The sequence below is a fragment of the Hypomesus transpacificus genome, chromosome 10 (assembly GCF_021917145.1).
Source record: "Hypomesus transpacificus isolate Combined female chromosome 10, fHypTra1, whole genome shotgun sequence".
NCBI lineage: Eukaryota > Metazoa > Chordata > Actinopteri > Osmeriformes > Osmeridae > Hypomesus > Hypomesus transpacificus.
In genome coordinates, this window is record NC_061069.1 from 11,868,675 (window position 1) to 11,888,771 (window position 20,097).

At 49.0% G+C, this 20,097-nt stretch overlaps 1 protein-coding gene across 1 annotated transcript; it reads left to right on the plus strand.

Moving 5' to 3' along the window:
- Positions 1-140: 140 nt before the first annotated feature.
- ahrrb (aryl-hydrocarbon receptor repressor b) lies at positions 141-19,538 on the plus strand. The gene is made up of 9 exons (XM_047027997.1): positions 141-341; positions 758-822; positions 1,808-1,989; positions 12,338-12,462; positions 13,522-13,611; positions 16,753-16,891; positions 17,099-17,232; positions 17,474-17,673; positions 17,964-19,538. The coding sequence occupies exons 2-9, from the start codon at positions 758-760 to the stop codon at positions 19,069-19,071; spliced, it is 2,043 nt and encodes a 680-aa protein (XP_046883953.1). The 5' UTR covers positions 141-341; the 3' UTR covers positions 19,072-19,538.
- The last annotated feature ends 559 nt before the right edge of the window (positions 19,539-20,097 follow it).

The following is a 20,097-nucleotide window of genomic DNA, read 5'->3' on the forward strand; positions in this document are numbered from 1 at the left end:
AAGCGTTCTACTGACAGAGCGCGCCTAGCTCTGATGTGCGTGCGTGCAAAGAGAGTTGCGTGCGAAGGCCACATCAGGTCATTGAGATGACTCCTCCGCCACCTGAACTATGAGGAAGTTAACGCCACCCAATCGGGTATATAACATGAACCACATCTTTGCCAAGAGGACCGCCGACCGATAAAAACAGACAGAGCTTTGCTGAATCAAATGCGTTTGTTAAAGGTTTGGTCTGCAAGTCCAAACAGAAACAAAAGGCTAATTCATTTGAACTGGAATATTTAGAGCTGACTGCTCTTCTACTATTCATCCTATCAACAGAAACATTGGACAGCATTTTGGTGAGTTATTAATCTTTTGATTTAATATGCTTTGTGTGTGTTTAATTGTTCACGTTATAATGTGTTGTGGTGTCTCTTCAATTAGCGTGATTATCAGAGTGCTTACTACGCATGCGACTCTACTGTGCCATTGGTCGTTATATGTAAACAAAGGCAGACAGGTGGGGCGCGTGTATCGTATCGAGGAAATAATGATCCATAAAACGCTTTATCCGAGTTTTGTATTTATAAAAAATGTAAATTTCGTTTGTTTAAAATAATGTTTACGCTGTTAACTATTGTTCAATTCACTATCATTGGTCCAAAATAACGTGCCTGTGGTTGAAATATATGACTTTGCCGTGCTCATATTACTTTTCAGAATTGTGACATTAACGGAGGTTACCTTTAGTAAGTCATATGATTTATTTACATAGATGATGATCCCACCGGGTGACTGCTTATACGCCGGCAGGAAGAGAAGAAAACCGGTTCAGAAACAGTTGAGTATATTTATAGAGAGCCTGTGTGCCTGTCTCAAACTTCTGTTTTATATTTAATAAATGAAAGCAGAGAAAGATTTTAGTTAGACAAATTGTTCTCAGGTACAAATACATAGCCTACCTTTTATTGACTTCATTTGAAAATGTACACGTGAATAAGTTATAAAGTGCTTTTCTGTTCTTGTTTCTTTGTTCTAGTTTCTTGCAAATTCAACACTCAATTTCCTTGCTTTTAATGTGACATATTACAATTATTGTAATTGCATTCAACTGGTTTAATTGACACTATAATCAATAGCAAAGTCAATTTGAACAATGTATTATCGATTTCACTCATTATTACTGTTCAATACTTGATTTTCCATAGTTCATTTAGCAGGAAATACCTATTGGCTTCCTGTACCAAACTGTGACAAAGTATTTCCAATACACTCCACATAGTACAACTATATTTATTTCCTTAACTTTAGGGAGGTCATATTTTATTTGTGGAATAATGGAAACATACAAATGTAATTGCATTGGTTGACTACTGACTTAATATGTGAACATATTAAAATTACAATATCCAAGCTAACAGTTCAACTTCTAAAATGATTCTTAATTTCAGCATTTAACTACAACTTTATTCATATGTTTGACCATATTATTTTGAGAAATGATGGTCCTACATGAAATAAATTAAGACATTTATTTGCAAACACAATTCCTCAGAATGTATATATTTATAATTGATTTGTTAAATTGATTTGTTATCTCTTTCATTTTCGAAGCTCCAATTGTTGGGTTAGGGACAAAACTGAAACATGAAAGGTCACCCTTAAATGCATGGAAATCACACTCCGTGAAGACTTTTCTTCGAAAGAAAAAATATTTACTTAACGTCAGGTTTAAGGTCAGACAGAGAACACGTCAAAAACCAGTGGGCTTTCTTAGGTTCTCATTCTGTTTCCGATTCTGCTTGCGATCTCTTTGGTGTGGCAGGAAACCCACGTCGTCGAGCCAGAAGACCAACCCGTCCAAGCGTCACAGGGACCGTCTGAACGCCGAGCTGGACCGCCTGGCCAGCCTGCTGCCCTTCTCTCCAGAGGTCATCTCCAAGCTGGACAAGCTCTCCGTGCTGCGCCTCAGTGTGTCCTACCTGCGGGTCAAGAGCTTCTTCCAAGGTAGGGGCACCCTCTCTCTGTGTGTGCGTGTGTTTGTCTGTGTGTGTGTTTGTCTGTGTGTGTGTGTGTGTGTGGGTGTGTTTGTCTGTTTGTGTGTGTGTGTATATGTGGGTACTGGTGTGAGAAACCAAGCTGGGCTTGCTTACCGCCCTCAGACGATATGGGTGTATGTTCGTGTACGGGACAGTTTAGTGCCATCGCGTGGCACGTTTACACGTCACCGTTGAGCTCTCTTTAGTCACCATGAACTGCATTCATTTGACACAAAAATTCAAATACAGTTTGAGACATACTGGAAAAGGTTAGCCTAAAAGTATCTATTTCTTCCATTTAAAAACGTGTTTTCTCTTACTGAGATCAAATTAAAGTATGTGCAACTGATTGCGTATTCCTCTATCCTGGCCCAGTCATCATCTATCCATGTACAGGTCCTTTGTTTCAACCTTGCCACTACTCTGTAGTGATCCACTTCCTAGGCCTACATTATTGATGAGACACATCAAACAAAGGAACTATTAATACCCCAGCCGTACACAACTAAACATGTCATATCTTTATGCATTGGGTAATATACTGTATCGCAGCTGAATATCACTTCTACAAACCGATGTACATTCCTACCATGTGCTAGATGACATTAAGCCAGGTGTGCAAGTTGTGATTTCACACTTAAATTTCTTAGTGGGAATTCCAAATAATATGCTTGAGTGTAGAGCTGTGTGCCTGACCTATCTTAGCTGTAGCCATGGTAACCTTGGTCCCTCAGTCTACATGTGATGGATAAACATGATGAAAGCTCCTGTTTTATTTTAAGAATCTCTCTCTCTCTCTCTCTCTCTCTCTCTCTCGCTCGCTCGCTCGCTCGCTCTCACACACACACACATGCTCACAGTCATCAGCCTCATCTGGCTGTCCTTCTGTAGTGCTTCATTTTTGCTGTCATCCCCCCCTTCCCCCCTGACTGCTGTAATGAAAGATGCAAGGTCAAGGTGTGCTGGGGCTGAAGTTGTTCACTGGGCTGATTACCTCGGTTTTGGATTCAGATCAGGATGGCGAGAATTGTCCACTCGCCAGAAGGTGTCAGAAGTGGGATATTTATGTCGGTTGAGATGTCAGAGTTCAGCCGTGCCTTAAATACGGGACTCGGAGGCCAAACTCTCCCTCTGCTCTTTCTCACGGTCAACACCACGAAACCTCCCTTTAATCTGAGGACCTGTGGATGGTCTGGACCTCACTCTGTTGCCCTCTGACCGACGCTTCAGAGCTCTGTGCACCAGAACTGTCTTGCCTACTTGGCAATAAAGTCGATTCTATTCTACTCTATTATACTGTGCTCTACTCTACTCTCCATGACAACATTCCAGAGTCTCCTCCTTTTGTAGTCTTATCAGCTACAGTTACATAAGGAACAATTGGGTCTCATTAGCGACCAGTGTGAAGTATTGTGGTCCGTCTCTGGTGCTTGGGTCTGGCTCTGCATGAGCTGCACAGTGTCTTGCTTGAGTAATCCCCCATCAGTAATTGCATAGATTGGCCCCCCGTAACAAAGGATGTAAGTGAGTAAGTCCAAACGCACCACCTCGGGTCTAGACGCCTAACATGTCAGCCCAACAGGCCCTGGGCGCCAACCCAGCGCCTCGACGGGCGGACGCCTTTGTTGTCCCAACACCATCGTTGGGAGTGCCGTCCGTTGCAATTAAGCTCAAATTTGATCACCCTGCCCTGGTCTCTCTGTGTTCCCGTGTGATTTCATGACCTCCGACTCCCCCGGAGGGGAGCAACAAAGACCATGTTTTCACCCGCTGAAACGCGATGATATACCTCAACGCTTTCAGTCGCTTCAACCGTACCGCTGGCCACAAAGCCCGTCCCGCCTCACCGTGGCAACAGATCAGACAATGCAGCTGACTTCAGAGGGCGCGCGCTTCAAGTGCTGGTGTTTCATCTTCATTTACCCCCCCCTCCCCCTCACGTTATTTACTATACCGTCTTTTCATTGAGGATTACTTTGACTTCCTCGGTCTGAGTGAGTCATTGCCTCAGCTCCACATGCCGTGTGAGGATGGGAGCGGACCTCACGTTATTTATCGTTTCATTGTCTTCTCATTGAGGATTATGTTTATTTCCTCGGTTTGAGTGATTCACCATCTCAGCTGCGCATCGTGTGCGAGTTTAGGAAGCAGATCTCTGTGAGGATACCGCACGAGAATAGCCCTGTAACCCCCAACGGCCTCTCCTGGATGTACAATGCTGCGCCACATGCTAAATGTTCCCCCTCAGCCAGACGCTGAGGCTGTGCTTGCCAAGTTCCGCTCAGAAGGAGTACTTACATGTCACGCATGCACGTAGCGCCGGCAGGCGAGCTAGCGGAGCAGAGTGCCAGCTCCCAATGAGCTCACAGGGAGGGTAATAGGATTGGAGTATGCATACATAGGGGGAGTTTGACCATCCACTGACCTCAATTAAAAACGGGCAGGTGAGGCGATGAGGGCTGAGAGGAGAAGGGCTGACTCACCGGGAGGCCCCTGGGGGTGCGTGACTGGACAAGGCTGGGTCACGCTGCCCAAACAAACATCAACAGTTGTTGGGTTGTGTTGGTTTGGTGTGATGTGCCTGTTGGCGATGGTTGAGACAGTGTGGAAATTACAGTTTTTTTTTCCTAACTTGTGTGCACGTAAACATGCAGACAATCTAGGAACTCAACACTTCTGCCCCATTAAGGATCATTGTGTTTATGCCAGTGGATCTACTAGCTTGCTGTTGGCTCCTGCTGGTATAGTCCATGAAATGGACGGCATATTTGAGGAGAATTACGTTGTGTACTGTAGCGTTGACAACTGTCCGTAGTTCCTTAATGGGCTGTTGTGAGAGGGAGAGGGAGAGAGGGAGAGCGAGAGATAAACGGAGAGAACATAATATGAAGGGGACAATCAAGAAAATGTGTATTGCGTTTTGCTATGGTTTATGTGGATAAAATGTGCCCATAGGCAACATTCACAGAGCATAAACATGTAAATTCACAAACAAGAAAAAAAACGATTTGCCATCACGCAATAGCGTGAGGTTGAGTGACCCCAATATGTCACCAGGAACAGGAGGGGGCTTGATCCTGCTTTAACTCCGTGATGCTGGCAAACTCAGCTGGCACAAGTCCCTTTGTCTATACTCACCCCTAACATGTCATCTGCACTTACCGTGGCAACAACATCCCATAATATCAGTTCACCCTAGGCTGAGACCCTTTACATGCCTGTCTTCTCACAAAGGCGCATTCATCTATTCTGTCACGATAAGAATTACCGCGAGAAAACAATTGTGTTTGTGTCTCTACTAAGGGGAAAAAGGACTAATAACAAGATGAGTAGATCATTGACTGAGATGAGATGAACATGGACTTTATGTGGTAGAACAAATCAATTTATTGTATTTTTATATATTTTTGTGTGCTATTGCTGTTCTGTCATTGAGCCCAAGTGATCATAACAACGTATGTATCTGGACTGGGGCGTTGGAATGCCATTTTGTTTCATGGAGCTACATAAATGTAGAAATGACCTTATGTTGTTGGTAAACCATAATCACGCACGCCGCACACACACACTCCACACTACTGACGTAGGTCAGTTAAAATAAGTTCTTCTTCGATTCCAACATGCTCAGTTACTCCAAAACACCTCCCAAACAAGCCGACAGTTAAACGCATGCACACACCGTCTCACGCAATAAGGGGGGTCAGAGATTCTAAACTTGTCAGCCACTCCGCGGTGCCTGATTTGACACACACACACACAATAGGATCTATCAGCTTGGGTGTCAACTGGGGCTTGCACCTAATTGGGGCTGGGAGTGTACGACCATGAAGGCTTCCATGTGTGTGGTGTGTCCATCTGGGGGACGGAGCCAGATGTCTGGACGGGCTCTCACCGGGAGACGCCTGGGAAGAGTGGGTCTGGAAGGTTCTTCCACAGTCCTGACCCACGCTTACCAGGCTGTGCAGGACAACCCTGCTTGTAGGACCGTGAGGATGGAGAACTGGTCTTCTCCAGGCTGTAAAACCAGGTCGCTCTGTTGGGGACAGGAGTCGCCTGACCTTCAACACCTAGGGAAGCAACCCAGCTACAATGACACAAAATGTTTTTTCATATTGTTTTGTACTTCCTCGACTTGTATACTCACATCTGTTTTGACAGCCAATAAAGTATCGTCTGTACTGATAAAAAGTTAAAAATACAAGTAAAAGAATTGTCAGTTGCTGAATATACTTGTGGCACCTAGGCCCTCTTTTCTTTTTGCTGACTGGGGCTCTGCTCCCTGTGCGGCGCTGAAGTGAGAATGTGCGTACTGTCTCTTTAAGAGGCTCTGCGTGTAGAAGTGTTGTAGTAAAGCTGGCCAGGGGAGGGCTTGCGTGACTGCAGCAGACTGGGGTTCTGACCTCAGAAACTGTGATGAAAATGATCTGTCGATCAGGGTACCCGGGAGGGCAGGGAGAGGAGAGGAGAGGGGCGGGGAAGGGAGGGAGGGAGGGGGGAGGAAGAACCACAGAACCATTGAACTGTGTCTGTTCCCCTTTCCCCTTGTGTATACAGATGTTAGGATTCATATTCTGTTGTCTGAAGGTGCCATGAAGCATAGAGAAGCTCTAGCTTGCGCTAGATCCGCGAGCAGAGCCAGTCTTCAATGGGCAGACTGTGTTGATGTCAGTGGGCACCTTCATGTTGACACATGTACTGTATGTGGCCCATGGTACAAACAATCATATTTAGACGTTTTTATTTGGGGCTTTTACATTGCATTTCAGAACAATTGTGATTAAAGGTTATGTGTACCCTCTGCCTGATGGGTTCTGTCCTTGAATGTCACAATTTGCATATCCCTCCTCACTGGGCACCCAGGCCTTGTCCCAGCAGCTTTGCGCAGCGTATCCATGCTCAAGGCAAATTAGACCCGTGCGTTAATGCTGATGTCTATTGGCTGAATAGGTGGCTGTGCTTGTGCTTGGCACTTCACTTGCCTGGATCGTTACTAGAAGCTGAGATTGAGTGAGAGAGAGGGAGGAAAAGGGGAAGGAAGGGAAGAGAGGGAAAGAGAGAGAGGGGGAGGGTGGTCACTGGAGCTTCAGAACCCAACATGTTTGTGATCGATCAAAAGAAAGAAAATGCTTCAAAGCCACATTAGGCCTTTGTAATTCCATGCCATGTTTTATCTTGAGGGATATCAGGGACTGATGTCATTGAAAAACAGCCTGATAAGCGTCTGTGGAGGACATATGTAAGGCCAGCGAGTTGCCAGACTGGCTGAAGGCAGAGACACACAGACTTCTCCAAAAGCCAGCACATTCCCCAGAAAGCTCTGGCTTGTTTGCGTGCACTGGCTTTTCCCCCCAGCATGCACACCACATGTCTGAACACCACATAGAAGAGTTGTCTGGACCCTAAAAGTAGTTTGGGCTCTTAAAAAATATATATTTATATATAACGATGTCAGTTACTGCAGTTGCTTTTCTGGCCAGAGGCAGTAAGACTAGGACAATCGTTCACATACATTGACACTGGCAAATACACAATGTACTGTAGCAAACATATAGATAGTTTAAGATGTATAGTCCTAGGACTGGTTGTGCTCAAACACCCCCCCTCCCCCCCCCCCCCCCCCCTTCGTCCATTTGCCTTGACTTGTAGAGAGGATGCTGAAATGATCTTGTGCAGAATCCAGAGAACCTGGCAGCCTTGAGAGCTCTGAGTTTGGCTCAGTGTTCTGTGATGGAGAGTCATATTTATAACGGTCAGTGTCAGAGAAGTTGTAATCACTTGGCCTGGTGACAGCCGTGAGTGATTGACAGTTGTCCGAGGGAGGCCGGGACATTCCTTCATGGTCAGCCAATCCCTGGACAGTCCCCATCTCTCATCCTCTTCCTGGGTTGGATGACACTCTCTGGAGCCGTCCAATAGGCAGTGGCCTTGACCTTCTTTCTCTGATCTGAATGTGTGTGTGTGTTTCTGCATATGACAAATGGATGGTTCCTTCTCAACATCCCGTAAGAGAAATGTTTTTTAAACCTTGTTGACCTTTCAAATACGTAGTGGCGGCGATAATCCACACGATATGGCCCATATAGATCATGAAATAGCAGCTGCATTTAGGATTATTAGCCTTCAGGAAAATAGCTACCCTCTGCATTAAACACCTAGCGTACATTTTCAACAACGTTTCCCCCCTCAGGTCACACTATCTATTTCTCCTCAGAACGGTCGTCCAGTTTGGATGTTCAGTGTTGCGTCGAAACGACCGTAGGATCCTTCTTCGTGTGTTCCCTGTCCCGGGAGGTGTTGTTATGTAGCAAACACGAGTGTCTGTATTTGAGGGTGTTGTTGGCCCATTGTTACCATGACATCTGGTGGTGCTGTAGTCCCGGCGTTGACGGGGGAGTCTGGGTTCAGTTAACACGAAAGAAGAGAGAGAGAGAGAGAGAGAGAGAGAGAGAGAGAGAGAGAGAGAGAGAGAGAGAGAGACGGTTGTATGGAGGGGAAAATGAAGATGGATAGAAAGTCTGTTCTGGAAACATTCTTTACAGACACCAGGATCAAGATGGTGCACTGGCTCTGAAGCGACTTGAGTAGACTCCATATTAGGTGCCTCTACCTATCTGTGTGTACTGTGAGTGTGTGTATGTGGGGAGGGAGGGAGGGAGGGGGTGGGTGCTGGGGAGCAGTGTGGGATGCGTAAGTAAGGGTGACAGATTAAAGGGGTTGAACAGCGCTGGTGATGTCACACAGCAGGCTTTTAACCTCAAGTGTTCAGGCCTCATTGACCTTGTCAAGGCCTGTTGAGGTGCTGCCACTGAGGACACACACACACACACACACACGTTCCTCAGCCTCGCCATGCTAATGAGAACCTGCTTAGAGCTGGGCAGGAGCTCCACACACACACACACACTCCAGCCCAAAATTGGCAGATAGAAGGAAAGAAACACATACATACTGAGCACGCAACCCTGGGACTCCGTGCAGGTGAAGGATTTACTCTGCACGCTTTGGGAATCCCACTCCTCCTGTTCCTCTCTCTCTCTCTTTCTCTCTCTCTCTCTCTCTTTCTCTCTCTCTCTCTCTCTCTCTCTCTCTCTCTTTCTCTCTCTCTCTCTCTCTCGCTTTTTCTCTCTCGCTCTTTCTCTCTCTCTCTCTCTCGCTCTCTCTCTCTCTCGCTCTTTCTCGCTCTCCCTCCTGCACTCTCTCTTTTACTCTTTTTCGCTTGCTCACTCCATTTCTCTCTTCTTTTTTGAATGCTGATCTACCCCCTAGTGTCTTGATCCCGCACTCATCAAGCCGACATGGCTACCATTAGACCAAAAGGACATCTGTGTAGTCTTCCACAGAGCGGGTCTTTGTTGGGGGTTTCCGGATCCTGTTTGGAGTCTCACGCCAGCTTCACTGACGACCACATGAAGGATGGTATTGTCTCACTTACCGTCCATGTGTCAACAACCCCTGGCAGAGAAACTGTGGGAGTCTGGCATGTTTTCGAACTTCTGTAAATGACTTTTTTTATCGTCTTTCTTTTTGAATTTGACCTGAATGGTTTGGCCTGTCAACAGCCGAAAGAAACCCTTGTCATCGTATGTGATGACTCATTTGTCTGGTCTGGGTAGAATTAAAAGTGCTCTTTTGTTTCTGAAAGGAGCTATCCAGTTCTGGCACACCTTTGAACTGATGCTGTGACTACATGGGAGAGTACAGTGGGCAGAATAGCTCCAGTCCTTTGTTCTGACGAAACAGTTCCTTTCCTGGTTCCCTTGACTGAGTGGAGGACAGACGTTATACATGGTTTTAGACGGAAGCTTTCACACATCCCGCTTGATTTGACCTGTCCTCTACGATCGGCATTTCATTTGTTCTGGATAACAGCGTCTGCTAAATGACTAAATGTAAATTTGGCTTGTAAGCAAGCTAGGCTAGGCTAGCAGGTGTGCGTGAGCAGTGAGCTGTGCTGGATGGGTGAGTGGTTATCTGACCTCAGAGGTGACGTGGCAGCCCCCTTGTACACCCTTTGTCCCCTTCCTCACACACACACACACCACCATCCCCACCTAGTCCCCTTGAACATCTTCCCCACCCCCACTATCCCCACCACCACCCCCCGCCCACCCCTACGTTCCCTCCTCCCCCCTCCCCCCAGGCTCGCGTGATGTTGGTGAGTGCTTCTGTGTGCAGGATGGCAGCCCTACCCTCCAACTGGAGCATGTGATAACAAGATCATGGCATGGATTAGCGTGACGATTCGCCCCGCAACCGATCTCATGAGGAATGTCCCGGGATGAGTCGGATTTCCTTGGCCCACGGTTTGGGGGGGAAACGCTCTCTGGCTGGAAATACCGTGTCACAGGGGTGAAGGAGATAAGTAGACATTCATCACGCAATGACATGGGAGGAGAGGCGAAAGGGACTGAAACAGAAGATAAGGAAAAAAGAGAAGCAGGGAGAAAAGGAGAGAAGAGGAGGAGGGTAAGGGAGGAGAGCGGAGGCCTATTCCTCTGTCAGAACGTCTCTGGTGCTTCACACCATCTGATCGGGTCATTAACATGTCCCGATCAGAGACTCGAACACGTACTATTGAGGTAATACTATTCATTTCGATGCCATTCCATTTACCCCTTCTGAGCTTCATAACTGCAAGTCACGAAACGTGGACTGTGAGTCGTGATCCGGAGCAAGGCTCACTGTGCAGGCTGGCTCCTGGGAGGCTGTACCTGCCTGGTCCCCAGAGCCCCTGAATCCTACAGGTGTTCTCTGTGTGTGTGCACCTCCTTTGCTTCCTGGATCCTCTGCTTCCTGGATCCTCTCCTGCAGCTGGATGTGCTTTCTATGAAACACACCAAGTCCTCCGTAATCCCCAGCAAAGGATTTGAAAAACGTTTTTTTCTTCTCTGGACCAATAGGGAATCGTCTGAGAGTGCGTGACCAGGAGAGGAGTCTTTGGCACGACTTTCAAAAGCTTGATCGCTATTTCTACTGCCACCCCCGGAGGTCTTTTACTACAGCTACGCATTCATTGCGTGTCCAAGTGTGTGTGTGTGTGTGACTGTGTGTGTGTGTGTGTGTTTGCGCACATAGTGTGTGATAATGAGTGTCTGTGCTAAACGGATGCACATCACTGAGCATGTGCTCATGTGTGTTTGCGTGCACATTTGTGCACGTCTGCGTGTGTGTGTTTGTGCGTGTGTGTTTGTGCACGTCTGCATGTGTGTTTGTGCACGTCCGTGTCCAAGTGTGTGTGTTGATCTCTTATTCTGAACTTAACAGTGGAAATCGACATTAAGTGTTTTTCCATGTTTTTCTGAGGAAACTCCTGTGCTACCCCCCTCCCCTGCAGGGAATCATGTCATACAATTCTGTAATAAACAATAAACTCCGTTAGTCTAAAAAAGAGACATATACACTAGATATGTGTCGTACCAGGGCTGTGTGCGTTACTTTTGTTGCGTATGTTGTTTCAGTTGCAGAGGGCCCAAGCATTTAGCGCCATGTCACTGTTCTCCAGCAGTCATCAATATTTAACATCTGTTGTTATTACGAAAATCTTTATGGACTTATGTAGGCTATCTCACTGCACGCGATGACTTGAGCGAGTGCCAGCCTCCTGCTAGAGATCCTGGGAGATTGACAGAGGCGTCAGTTGCGTGACAGTGAAGCCTCAATACGCCAACCCCCTCTCCTGCTCTCTCTCTAGCTCGCTCTCTCTCCTGCTCTCTCTCCCCTCCCACTCCCTGTCTCTCTCCTGCTCCCTCTTTATTCTCTCCCTTCCCTTCCCTCCCACTCCCTCCCCCATCTCTTTCTATGGGTGTCTTGACTCAAATTTCCTGAGTAAGACACGGAGGCGGAGTCGGCCGGGTGGAGCTAGGTTAATGAGGAGGCTGGAGGTAAATTTCCTGCCCATTCGTCACCCAGCCTCTCTCCCTCCTCGTGCCGCTGGTGAATATATCTTTGTGCTTCGAACACGCAAAGCCTGTCAGAGGGCAGAAGCTCTCACACACATCCCCGTGCTGCGGTGAGCGGCTAGCAGCTAGCGGCTAGCAGCTAGCGGCTAGCAGCTAGCAGTGAGCAGCTAGCAGTGAGCAGCTAGCTCATGCTCTGCAGCCACGGTCAGAAACTGCTGCTCAGTCTGCTTTAACTGGCTGGCTTCCTGAACAGAAGGCTTTTCTCTGGTCACCTGGTCGCTAACATAAAAGCTATTGAGGTGTGTGGTACTCGCACACATTCAATCCCAGTTTGAAATAAGCCGCAAAGTTGACCACTGTGTGTGTTTGGTGTGTGATTACAGTGTATGAATTGTCCTTTCTCTCCCCTCCCTGCAGCTATCCAGGAGAAGCCATGCAGGAAGGCTGTGTTGGAGCCCCAGGCAGGAACTGCCCACCACGACCCAGGGAAGGAGCACCAGACGCTGGGCGCTGGTCTGATGGAGAGTGACCTCCTGCTGGAGGTAGAGAGACAATACTACCAGAAAATGATAGAGAGAGCAGTTCTCCTCATCCCTCTGCCTGATTGGTAGAAGATCACGTCCTCCTAAGACGATTGGTCTATTAATACACCATGGCCATCAAGCAGAAGGAAAAGCATTTGTACATTGCGTGAGGCAGAGAGATAAACACACAAGCACACAGCGGAATCACTGACACAGAATCTCCAGGCAGGAAGCACATTGATTATGTTTCTGATCTAGGACGTCTTGATCGCTCTGTCGTGCTCCAGTCAGACTGCAGTGGGTTGATTAGAGGGGAACTCCCCCTCCTCTTCACCCCTTCCTCTCCTCCTCCCCCTCACCCCCTCCTTACCCACTCCCTGTCACCTCCACTCCCCCTCATCCCCACTCTTCCTCAACCCTTCCTCCCCCCCTCCTTCTTATTTCTTCCCTCGCTAACACTCCTTCCATCCTTTTCCCTCCCTCCCTCCCTCCTTCCCCCCCTTCCTCCCTTCCTCCCTCCCTCCCTCCCTCCCTCCCTCCCTCCCTCCCTCCCTCCCTCCCCTCCCTTGCCAGGAGAACAGCCAGGGCCTATCTATGGGTAGCGTGACACCCTGAGCAGCGGGATGTGTTGGGGCTGAATAGAGATCGTGACACTGTTAGGTCACTATCACACCAGAGAGTGGGAACCAGGGGCCCCAGCTGACCTGAGCGCTCCCAGATCAGAGCGGAGGTGGCTGGGGCTGGCGAGGAGCGGACAGGGGAGGAGAAGGGCAGGGGGGCCAAGCCCATGTCACGCCAACGTCACTGTCACTAAACCCAGCACAGAGAGCCAACACTGCTTGATGAGACAATGATGATGAATGCTCTCTCTCTCTCTCTCTTTCATTTTCTCTCTTTTGCTCTCTCTCTTGCTCTCTCTCTCTTTCTCTCCTTTCTTTCTCTCTCTCTTTTGCTCCTCCATCCCATTCTCTCTTACCCTCTGTCTGTCTATCTTTCTTTCTCTCTCTCTTCCTTTGGGGTGTAGGTGCAACATACATGTGTCTTGTCTCTCACAGGCTATGTCTTGTCTCTCTCCAGTCTCTCACAGGCTTTGCCTTGGTGGTGAGCACAGACGGCCTGATCTTCTACGCCTCCTCCAGCATCGTGGATTACCTGGGGTTCCACCAGGTAGCTGTCCCCACCACCCCCCTCCTCTCCTGTGCTGTCCCCACCACCCCCCTCCTCTCCTGTGCTGTCCCCACCACCCCCCTCCTCTCCTGGGCTGTCCCCACCACCCCCTCCTCTCCTGGGCTGTTCCCACCACCCCCTCCTCTCCTGTGCTGTCCCCACCACCCCCCTCCTCTCCTGTGCTGTCCCCACCACCCCCTCCTCTCCTGTGCTGTCCCCACCACCCCCCTCCTCTCCTGTGCTGTCCCCACCACCCCCCTCCTCTCCTGGGCTGTCCCCACCACCCCCCTCCTCTCCTGTGCTGTTCCCACCACCCCCCTCCTCTCCTGTGCTGTCCCCACCACCCCCCTCCTCTCCTGTCCCCACTACCCCCTCCTCTCCTGTGCTGTCCCCACCACCCCCTCCTCTCCTGTGCTGTCCCCACCACCCCCCTCCTCTCCTGGGCTGTTCCCATCACCCCCCTCCTCTCCTGGGCTGTTCCCATCACCCCCTCCTCTCCTGGGCTGTTCCCATCACCCCCCTCCTCTCCTGTGTTGATCAACAACATGACTGACAGATCAAAGAGCCAGATGGGCTCAGAGTACAAGACAAATGTTGACAATTCATAACTACGCTTTATCATTCCGAGTAACAATCATAGCAATCATAGTAGAATCATAGTAGTCAGTAGTAAGTCTTGAGGATAGAGGTTGAACTACTGTGTACAGGTCTAACAATGGAAACTGCATTCAGAAGTGCAACAACGAAGCAATATAAAACTATTTTATAGAAGCCTAAACCACACACAAAAAGGAACCCAAACACATTTAGCCAGAGTTGAGTTTTAATCGCTGTCCATGTCCTTCAAGTCATTATGAAGAAACCCAAACATAGGTCAAGATGTGGTCATGTGAAAACCTTCCACATGACGAGCAAATCAGAGGGGAGTCAGATGGCTGAGCGGTGAGGGAGTCCGGCTTGTAATCAGAAGGTTGCCGGATTGATTCCCCACCGTGCCAAATGACGTTGTGTCAAGGTACTTCACCCTACTTGCCTCGGGGGGAATGTCCCTGTACTTACTGTAAGTCGCTCTGGATAAAAGCGTCTGCTAAATGACTAAATGTAAATGTAAATCAACAGCTGGAAACAGCCCATATCGTCATGCAGAGGACAGCATTATCCACCGCTGTTCTTTATGAAGCCGGCCTGATTTGAGCTGGATGTTTGACACACAACATGGATCGATTCAGGGGGAAACTGGTGGGCCAGAGGGTAGACGGCTCTCTCTCCAGCTCTCCCCTCATTAAAGTCCTAAACGCTTCTAGTGAAACAAAAGAGCTGGCTCCTCTGTGGGGAGCCGAGAAGATGTCTCAGTGTGCTCGCAGGGAGAGAGGCCAGGGAGAGAGAGGCCAGGGGGAGAGAGGCCAGGGAGAGAGAGGCTAGGGAGAGAGGCCGGGGGGAGAGAGAGGCCAGGGAGAGAGAGGCCAGGGAGAGAGGCCGGGGGGAGAGAGAGGCCAGGGAGAGAGAGGCCAGGGAGAGAGAGGCCAGGGAGAGAAAGGCCGGGGGGAGAGGCTGGGGGGAGAGAGGCCAGAGAGAGAGGCCAGGGAGAGAGAGGCCAGGGAGAGAGGCCAGGGAGAGAGAGGCCAGGGAGAGAGAGGCCGGGGAGAGAGAGGCCGGGGAGAGAGAGGCCAGGGAGAGAGAGGCCAGGGAGAGAGAGGCCGGGGAGAGAGAGGCCGGGGAGAGAGAGGCCAGGGAGAGAGAGGCCAGGGAGAGAGAGGCCTCGTCAGGCAAGTGTTCAAAGCCCTGCGTGCCTCCGAAGGGGGATGTTGTGGGGAGGTTGAATATTTTAGTGGGAGTCTTTGGGGGTTGTGTTTTTATATGAACGGAGGGGATGACTGGAGCTGGGGGGCTGGGCGGAGGGATTACGAGAGTGGGTTTGCCGTGGTTGCAGCATTTTTTCATCAGCGTAGCGTTGCAAATGTCTGTCCTCCTCATGCGAGCAGATTTGGTGTCACGCAAGGCATAAGAGGAGAGGAGGAAAGCCTACAGTCACACTGGTGTGAGGAAAGCCTACAGTCACACTGGTGTGAGGAAAGCCTACAGTCACACTGGTGTGTGTGGAAGTCATCAGGGATATGGGACTGATTCAACTGGTGGAGATTTGAGTTTTTTTCAATCATCAAAGTACTTACTTAAGTTATTGATTAGTCTGTAGCCAAGCTGTTTGTGGCAACCTAATCCTTCTGTTTGCTTTGGTTTGATCGGAGTTATCATGGTAACATTACTTACACACTCTCTTCTCAGCTGTAGATTCAGACTGAGTTGATTCAGAAGTTTTTTTTGCAAAGTACTAAAGCACTTTGTGATATCAGAAAACTGTATTTAAGTGGGATGTCCCATCTGAGGAGATCTAACTTAGATGAGCTTAACCTGTCACAGAGGCCCACAACCCTTGCTCTCTCCCCTCCCCCCCTGGGCCCCCTGGCCCCCGTTTGGGGCCCACAGTGTTGGGTTCTCACCAGGGCCACTTCACAGCGACACTTGCGGTGTCTGCACAGATACCTCGTTGGCGTCCGACTATTGACCAGCTCTACCCGACCGTGACGGGGGTTAAGTGGCAAGGTCAACGAGCCGTCAAAACCCAATACGCTGCCCTAATGAGGGGGTTAATTGGGTTGGAACAGAAGGAGTGTTTTGTGACTAATTCCTCCCGACCCCCAACTCACTTAACCCCCCTGGAAATACGTGTTGTGTTGTGATGATGGGTCATGTTGTGCAATATGATTTCTAGTGTTTTCTTTCATTAATCATTTGTTGACTTTATTTACTGCACTTGAACACAGTTACGTGGCTACCTCCAGTCGATGCGATGTTTTGGCTTGGTTCTCTGTTGGTGCAGTTGTTGGGGGGAAGGGGGGGGGGGGGATGGGGGTGTGGATCAGTTGTCAAGCGTTTGACTGCAGATCAAGGAGGTCCCAGGTTGACATCCCCCCCTCATCACTCTGACCAGAAACATCTGCTAATGAAGACACCGGTATTACACTCCTGTCCTCGTGTTGCTGGTCGACATGGCTCTTAAGTACGTGTTTTTCTGTTTGCATCTGAATTTGTCTGATCAGCCCTCTCTGTGCCCTCCCCCCCTCCTCCACCCCTTCCCCCCAGACTGACGTCATGCACCAGAACGTGTTCGACTACATCCATGTGGAGGAGAGACAGGAGTTCAGACGGCAGCTCCACTGGGCCATGTGCCCCTCACCGCAGGGGGGCGAGGCCCACGACCACCCCCCAGCCACCGCCACCGGTAAGCACAGGATGAACCAGTGACTGATCACATGGACGAATGAATACATTATTCACTCTGGGGGAGAGTGAGAGGGGGGGGGGTAAATCGCTCTCCTCCACTGGTAGAGAAAGAGAAGACATGACACATGAAAAGCTCAACAGCACCACATCATCACTGGAGTGTCGTGCGCCACCAAACGTTTGTGTGTCGTTTGTGGCGGTGTAGGTGAGGACTTTGTGGTGGGCGGTCTGTTCAGTGCCCAGGAGCCAGACGGGGTCCCTGTGGAGCTGACGGCCTTCCTCACGCGCTGCTTCATCGCCCGGGTTCGCTGCCTGCTGGACAGCACCTCCGGCTTCCTGGTACATTCAGTCATTTAGTCATTTACATTTGACGGTTGTAAAATTCCTGGAACGACTTCACCTCACCTCACACCCCTCCCCGACCCCACACCCCTCCCCGACCCCACACCCCTCCCCACAATGCAATGTTCACCCTCACCTGTACTTTGCTTTTAATAAAAACGTTTGCTAAATAAATGCACTATTATTAATGCCATTACATACTGTGTGTGTGTGTGTGTGTGTTTTGTGTGTGCATCAGAGCATGCAGTTCCAGGGCAGTCTGAAGTTCCTCCAGGGCCAGAAGAAGAGGACCGACTCTGGGGCTTTGGTGCCCCCCCAGCTGGCTCTTTTCTGCGTGGCGGTGCCCCTCGTGATGCCCTCCATCACTGAGCTCAAGCTCAAGGGCATGACAGTTAGGAGCAAGAACAAGGGCCCTGTCTCCACCACTCTGGAACGCAGGTGAAGACACACACACACAACATTTTAATATTGGATTCACTGGAAAGGTTTGGTCGTGGTTACACGCCACTGTGTTAAGTCACCAAGTTGGGGGTTAGAAAGTGACCGAGTAGCAAGTGTCTTTTAAATTAGTCAGCACAGATGCGTTGAATCAATTCGCAACTTTGTAAAAAAGCTTCAATACAACGTCATACATATCCAGTGAGGGGATATAGATGTTAAAAAAACATGAGAATTATTTTCAGAGTCATCCTCTGATACTGGGTTCTTCTTCCTTGGGTATATCCTAGTGAGAAGAGGCAGCGCTCACGAGGGTCATGTGACAGCAGTGACTTCCTGCTCCTCAACTGGTCTAGCTCCGCCCCTCCCAGGGACCCCTGTCATTACACCCCCTGGACGCCCCTCTCCAAAGACGGCCTGCGCTACCGTAGCAACGAGGGCTACTACCCCCAGGACGAGCCCCTCAACTTCTGCCTGTCCTCCATGGGGGGGCCCAAGGCCCAGAGCCCTGTGGTGGACCCCTCCTGGGACAGCATCCGGACCCCCTCCGCCTCCCGCAAAGCCCCCAGCGGGAGCTACGTCCCGGGCCGCCAGGGTAAGTACAACCCCCTGGGAAAGTCCGGAAGCTTCCGGATGTCTCCCGCCGGGTACAGCGACGGCAGCAGGCAGGAGGCGTCTCAGAGCAAGCTGTACGCAGACGTGGAGGCTTTCTGCGACGACGGAGGGCTGAAGGGGGACGTCAGGTACATGGGCCACCTGGACTGCTACGGCGGCATGGTGCTGCCCGAGGCGGCCATCAAGACGGAGCAGGACTCCGACTCGGAGAACGGCGGGAACCTGTATGGCCTCGCCCACAACGGCTCGTGGGGCGGGGCGGCGGAGAAGCAGCAGGCGCCGCGCTACGCCCCGGCCTATCAGGAGCAGCCGCAGGTGAAGACGGAGGCGGGCTTTTACGAGGAGTACTCCAACTGCCACCGGGACAAGAGCCGGATCAGCCCCCCCCTCAACGGGCATCACAAGTACCTGTATGCAGCAGCAGGGGCCCTCCGGCTGCCCAGGTGTGCCCTGAACAAGGACGTGGGCCAGTTCAGTCCCCACAGGGCCCCCCATCCAGAACCCCTCTGCAGCAACCAGGGAGTGAACTGTCTGGACAACCACGTCTACGGAAACGGCAGTGTGGAGCACAAGGGCTACCTGCAGCCGGAGGACAAACTGGGCTACGAGTTCCGTGGGAACGGTCTGGTTCACTCCATAAAGAGAGAGCCCATGGACTCCCCGCCATGGTCTGATGGCAGTTGCCATGACATCAGCCAGATGCCCTTGCAGAGAAGGGCGATCCCTAACTGTGCTATGAATGCTCTGGTGCACAAATCAAACCCGTTTATATACATGCAGTAAAAAGGCACACCAACCCTTTTGTGGTCTCAACCATGCCTCTTTTGTGTTATATCAAAAGGTTGATTGGACTCTTTTAACTCAGGTAAACAGCAGTTACATAATCAAAGAAAGCCTATGAGAGACATTGTTGTATGTAACTGTGTACACACACCCCACACCTTAGATATATCACTATCTTTTTCAGTTTTGTGTTTGTGAAATATGTATTGTTTAGCTTGTCTTGATTGGTCGAATCTAAATGGTACACAAAGGATGTAAAATTGTGTTTGGATATATTTTTTAATGTGCTTATTTATGTTTACTCACACTGAAAAGGGTGGCATATTCAGTGGATTGTTGTAGTATAAAGCAGTGCTCCCAACCAATATAATTTTAGTTAAATTACACACAAGTTATTACACACCCTTTGTAAATAACTCAAATAGATATCATTGATTTAAGTGATCCAATATTTTGGTCATTATACACTAAATACCTCTTTGAAAAAGTATGATTTATCTATTAGTCTTTTTGATTGAATCTTTGATAAATCTTTTTATTATTTGAAATGATTGATTAATTTATTGTTCCGATTTATGTTGTGTTTTGGTGATAATATTTCGGTAGGCAACATGTTTAAGTTCAACGAAGATTTACTGCTATTTACACAATTTCTCCAGATTTCTGAGCATTGTGTCACAAAATGTTTTTCACAAATGTTTTTGTAGTTTAATTATAATCATAGGCCTATTATTTAAGTAACGTTTGTTAAAGCGTAGATTATTCAATTGACTTGTAATATTAAGTAGGCCTAGTGTTTCTCTAAAGTTTTGAAAATAACAACTTTTCAATTGTTTACAGTTGTCTTCTGGTCAACAACATAGCTGCATGCAGCATTCTTTACACCAGTATTTTCAATAAATTGCCGTTTTAAAAATGTCAATTTGTGTTTGTTTTATTGCAAAATGTTGAATTCGACAAATGTGGATTCTGATAGCCTATGCATTAATGATGATTTTCAAAACAAAACGGTAAGTGGCTATTACC